The 5888-nt window shown below is 40.6% G+C and overlaps 1 protein-coding gene across 1 annotated transcript; it reads left to right on the plus strand.

Annotated features, from left to right (window-relative positions):
• Nucleotides 1-545: 545 nt before the first annotated feature.
• Nucleotides 546-5197, plus strand: LOC106721556 (synaptotagmin-16). Its single transcript, XM_045681901.1, has 12 exons — nt 546-721; nt 789-971; nt 1319-1410; nt 1907-2098; nt 2241-2423; nt 2633-2741; nt 2877-3043; nt 3393-3463; nt 3515-3656; nt 3970-4134; nt 4345-4509; nt 4960-5197. The coding sequence occupies exons 1-12, from the start codon at nt 685-687 to the stop codon at nt 4990-4992; spliced, it is 1539 nt and encodes a 512-aa protein (XP_045537857.1). The 5' UTR covers nt 546-684; the 3' UTR covers nt 4993-5197.
• Nucleotides 5198-5888: the final 691 nt, after the last annotated feature.

Below are 5888 nucleotides of genomic sequence, written 5' to 3' on the forward strand. Positions count from 1 at the left end.
ATCAAAGATAGTAAACATAAATAAAATGTACTTTATTATTAATTCACCTTAATCACTATTGTGGACTAACCTTCTCCCCTTTGTGCTATTGTGTGAAAAGACACAAAGGACGTGCACCTTAAAACGTTTATAACGCCCAATATCTGTTTACTTAAACTTTTTATGGTGTCTTTTCGATAAACAAAACATAGTTAATTCATGTTTTATAAACTTTGTGTTACTGTCTCTCGAACATTTAAAAAAAGGAAAAAATAGTTTTTATCTTTTTTTGGAAGAATTACATTTTTCTTTACATTGATTTTATGTAAATTTTATTTGCGACATAATATAATAATAATATTCGTCTATAGAAGTATGAAAATTATTTCATATTTATTCATAAAGTTTCGAACAATGGCTAGGGACTGGCCTCGGCCTTGACGATGTCCCGTCCGTGTGTACCTAGCTGAGGCTTTGCGAGTGCACCCCGCGCTGTAGCCCCACACACCCCTGTCGTGCCCCCGCCGTGCCCCCGCGCTACGCATGCGCCGCAATGACACTCCGACCCTGCCAACACGTCCCAATTATTTTCCACCCGAGCTTCCGATATTAATTCCACAAATAAAGGTGTTATACATCTTAATGTTTGGTGTGAGTGAACGTGACATAATAGGTGTCTCTGAAATGGCTACGCGCTAGTTCAGAATGGTGGCCAACATCGGCGGCATCAACCCTACAAATGGTATATAAACATTGTTCTTGTTGTTTCCTTTGTGCGGATTGATTGTGATTGTTGTTCGTTGGTGTAGTGGAAGCGACGGCGTACATCAGTGCAGTAGCGGGTTTTGCGGCTGTGGTCCTGGTGGTGCTACTCTTCCTCGGCCGACGCTGGTGCTACGCCACAGTCTTCACGCGCAAATGCTGCGATGAAATCCTCGCGGTCAACGCTCACATCTCGGACCCCTGCTCCACTCTCGATGACGCTAAATTCGGTAACATTGTAATATTAGTAAAATTTATTATCACAAATAGACGTTTAATAAACATCTTATTGTTTAATGATGTAGAAGTTTAATTATTAATGATTAATTAACAAAGTATGCTTTTAAATAATAAATTAACGAGGTATGTTTGTAGTTAACATACCAAGGCGACCATTTGTCAAGGTCTAATGTTAAAACTTAGTAATGGTAATGATGAAAGTAAACCTTTTATTTTATTATTTTTATGTTACTTAGTTTATGTTCAATAGTATTAATAAATTAGTTAAATTTCTAATAGTTTAGTAGTGTTAAATGTCATATTGATTGAAGTTGTTTGTCCGTCTGTGTTGTTATAGATGCTTTGTCGAAACCAAACCATTATCCTGAACGTATTTTCGCGTTCGAAACCTCCGACTCGGACGAGGAGCTGCGTTTGCGCATTCAACAGGTATTTAAACTTATGATTGTTGTAGTTATCATTATAATACAGCCTCTTCGTTCGATGATTTGCAAACGGTAATAAAAATTAAAAATAAGATGAGAAACTAAATTCTTTACACTTTATATTCTACTCTATATAAAACCCCTTTATAGTTCTAATTATAAATCGGTTAATTGTACATAGAAAACTTGTATTCTCTGTATTGTATTTTTTTAATTAGCTGTAATTAACTAGTGTTTGCTTTTAAAAATCGAATTTAAATAATTGAATTGAATTTAAGTTACACCACTCTTCCAATTACACTATACTTTTCTATCTTTTCAACTATGTAATAGGATAGAATCATACCAACACAATGTCATAGTCATAATAAAACGTTATTATTTAATTTTACCAGTAAAATATTTGACCAATCACTAGTTACATTTAAAATGTCATCAATACCGTAATTTATTTAGCCTCGCTTCTCGATAAATTTAATGACAAATGGTTCCTATTTCAGGATAAAGAAGAGGTAGAGTGTCATTATGAGGAGAAGAATGAGAACGTGTCAGCACCGGTTAAGGTTGAGGTGCAGCTGGTGGAGACCGCGCTGAGGGAGACTAGGATCGACGAGGTGGTACCCAAGAAGGCGGAATACATCCACACCCTGGAGGCACAGAGTAGCGTCGATAGCGATGTTCTTGCGCATAATGTGAATATCATATCAATATTTATACGAATCCGATAGACTGTGAACGTCTCTACCTAGCCGATGCTTAGATAGAGGCGTTCATTTGTCCATAAAGGTCTTCTATTTGTTTCATCTCAATAAACATATCCTCACTCGTATACAGGACACATCACTGTTGTGCGGGGAGAGTGGTGGTGGGGGCGGTGGGGGCGGTGGGGGCGGTGAGGGGCGGGGCGCGGTGGAGCTGACGCTGCTGTACGACGCGCCGGTGCGCAGCATGACGGTGCACGTGCTGCAAGCACGCGGTCTTCCGCAGCGCGCGCCCCCGCAGCTATTGCAAAGCCAGGTCCATTTCAAATGTTATACGTCTTTTAAAATATTTTATCGGATGAGGTATATGCGCGCTGCGCAGTGCCGTCCCATCTAACGTTGTTCTGTGCAGCGAATCGTATGATGTTCATTAAGAGAATAGCCATAGATATTGGGGACGCCTCTAGAAGTGATGGGATAACATCCAGCTTAGTAAATTTTCTTTTTATTTAATAACTTATACAGGCAAGAATTGTACTGTTGCCACTGAAAAAGCAAAAGTTTAAATCGAAGATCCGCAACGGCGAGAATCCTCAGTACATGGAGAGCTTCGTCCTGCACAAGATTAATCCAGGTACGTACTAAATATTCACTTTGTTGTCCAGTGAAATTTAACCTTAGTAACTTATTGACCTGATCGCATTTTCATGAATATAATGTCTTAAGTAAAACTGTAATGTAAATTATACCGTTCCATATTCCCTGTCAGAGGACGTGCACGGGCTAGGTCTAAGAATCCGTATCTACGGATGTGAGCGCATGCGCCGACATCGGCTGCTGGGCGAGGCGGCCGTCAGCTTCGCCGCGCTCAACCTCGAGCTCGAGAACAACTTGTGGCTGCAGCTCGCGCCACGGCACCATCAGCCCGTCATGCAGGTTACACGCCGCTTCATACTTTACTGGTAGATCACAATCCCGCGACAAGAAGGTGTAAACCTCACCCAGCATTTATGTGTCGCCGTCAAAACTTCATATAGTTAAAAGTTTATGATGTACCATTGAATAGGTTAACGGAGTGAGTAATAACTCGCACTTGGCATTCAATGCCATTAGAATCAAATCACTAGTTAGACTTTTTGGAAGGTCTGTAAAAGTCTGTTACAATTCAACATTACGATGTTATCGGCATCACGATGTCGGACGTGGTATTCATTGGGGAAGGCCTATGTCAGGCAGTGAACAGACACAATGATGATAATGATATGATAATTGTGTGCGTGTACAGCTGCCGAAACTAGAATTGGACGGGTCAGTGACGGGCATGTTGGCGAGCCCGTCATCTCTGAGCGCGGGCGTGTCGGGCCTGTCAGGCGTGTCAGGTGTGTCGGGAGTGTCGGGCTTGTCGAGTGGCAACGGGTTCGTGTCCGGGGGCGAGGCGTGCAGCCTGGCACGCTCCGACTCCGCCTCCTCGTGCTGCAGCGCGCGCTCCGCCCCCGAGCTGCTCCTCGGCCTGCAGTACAGCCCCACCACTGGACACTTGTCTGTTGAGGTCTGCATTTATTTAGACACACTAACTCTCGCACCCATGTGACAATTAGTCACTAAAGTACCTTTGTAACTAAACTTGTTACTAAATCTGCACTAAGGGAGACCACTTAAAAACTCTGAGTGCGTCAGCTCAAAACGTACATATTTAAATAAAAAATAAATTAAATTAAATATACAGCCTGTCAATTCAAGCGCAGTTAAAATAGATTGGCTCGACTTGGTCAAGATTAGCACATTGAATTCATGATAACTCCCAGATGTAACGCGCACATGCATACAGTGATCACACTTATGTATGTTTACGTACGTCGCAGATAATAAAAGGCACGCACTTCCGCAAGTTGTCGCCGCACAAGGCGCCGGACACATACGTCAAGCTGTGCCTCATCAGCTCTCTGGGCATGGAGATGGGCCGCTGCAAATCCACCACGCGCCGCGCACAGTCCAACCCACTGTACAAGGAGCTGTTTATATTCCAGGTGCAGTTCTCTATAAAAAAAGATTCGATTGTTTGTTCTATATAAATTCAAAAGCAGCAAACTCGATTTCAAAACTTCTTTCCTCAATAGAAAAACTGACTTATCATGAGTAACGAAGGCCCTAATTTTGAACATTATTGTCCTAATACAATATTATAAAATATAAAATTTGCTGAAAGACGGTAGATTGTTCTCAATAACAATGACCAGGTGGCGCTGTTCCAACTGACGGAAGTAACGCTGATGGTGTCGGTGTGGTGGCGGCGCAGCGTGAAACGAAACGAGATGGTGGGCTGGTTCTCGCTGGGGCACAGCTCCTCCGGCCGCGACGAGCAGCGTCATTGGGATGACCTCTGCCAGCGACAGGGCGAACAGGTAACGTAACACACATCGAAGCTTCTTGAAATTGTGTTTTTTTTACTAATCAACTGCACACAGAAATAGTAATCGGCTAATAGCTTAGTGAAAAAGAGTCTTAAAATGAACTAAAGCATATTTGTTTTTGCAGCAATTGTGCATGTTTGTACGTATAATGTTGAAATATTAGGTATTTTAACCTACTTTTATGCAAATTTAAATGTTTAACATGAAAGGATTTTTTTCATTTAAATGTCTTCGACGTAGATAGATGTACGAGTACTTGTGCTACGTACGTAGCCTGTACTGCTACGCAAATATACGTAGCGATCACAAGACTTTCAAAAACATGTTTTAGTATTATCGCGCAGTTTATACGGTATTTCTGTCGTACTTAATTTTACTCTCGTATTACAGTTTGCAATTATATTTATTGTATTTGTAATTTAAATAAATGTTTATTTGAAGGTACAACGGTGGCACGTGCTGCTGGACTCCTGACGGCCTCCGACGTAGCGTGTCTCAGCGACGCGCTTGGAATTGGACACAAAAATGATATGAGTGTGGCCGCACCGACGCCCGGTGCTTTTGCGTTGCGACCCCATCGCTCGCCGACACTCACTACCCCCAGAGAACTTCGGAGTTGACTCGACATACTGTCGCTTTTTTTAAGACCTTCTCCAGGTCTTTTGTCGATTTACTAGATATTAAATGTTACACAAAGGTGTTGCTTTGATCGTTTTAGCACAAACGGATGTGGTATTTTAATATTGATTCTTTCAAATATTTTTGTGTGTTAATGTCGTTTTTTAATATGTAATTATCAAATTTCTTCTTGTGTAAGCACGCTTTTGATTGATCGAGAGTGGCGTACATGTACAGGTACACAAGTTTAACGTTCATTTAAATATGAGAAAAGAAAAGTTATTGCCAATTCAATTTTCTTCTTTAGACGCACTGAACTCTATAAATGGAATGGCTATAGACGTATTATATTGTGCCTATTTGATTTTCGCTATTTTGGCGCTGATCATATCAGTTTATAGCGGTGGTGTGGACTCGAACTAATAACATAGATAGAATCAACTGTCACGTAACATCAACATGCGCGCTTAAATCGGAACGAAGCAAAAGCTGTCATTTCCAAGCAATCGCCTATCCATTTATAGAGAAGTGTCAGGCGACTTACGAGTATGTCTTTTATTATTATGAAAAAATATTAAGTATAAGGTTTTGTAGCATTTTTAAAATGATGAAGACTTACGCACAATACTTGTGAGATAGGATTTACTAGAAATGTATTTATTGAAAATAAATATTGTATACAAACGATGTAATGTATTCCAAAATTATAAGAAAAATTAATATTTTTACTATCGCTGGAATAATAATGCCTT

Source organism: Papilio machaon, chromosome 17 (genome assembly GCF_912999745.1).
Source record: "Papilio machaon chromosome 17, ilPapMach1.1, whole genome shotgun sequence".
In the NCBI taxonomy this organism is placed as follows: Eukaryota; Metazoa; Arthropoda; class Insecta; order Lepidoptera; family Papilionidae; genus Papilio; species Papilio machaon.

Coding starts and splice junctions, on each gene's coding strand:
- LOC106721556 (XM_045681901.1), top strand. CDS start 685: ATGGTGGCCAACATCGGCGGCATCAACCCTACAAATG. Junction 2,099..2,240: donor GCGATGTTCTTGCGCATAAT/GTGAATATCATA, acceptor ACTCGTATACAG/GACACATCACTGTTGTGCGG. Junction 2,742..2,876: donor CCTGCACAAGATTAATCCAG/GTACGTACTAAA, acceptor ATTCCCTGTCAG/AGGACGTGCACGGGCTAGGT.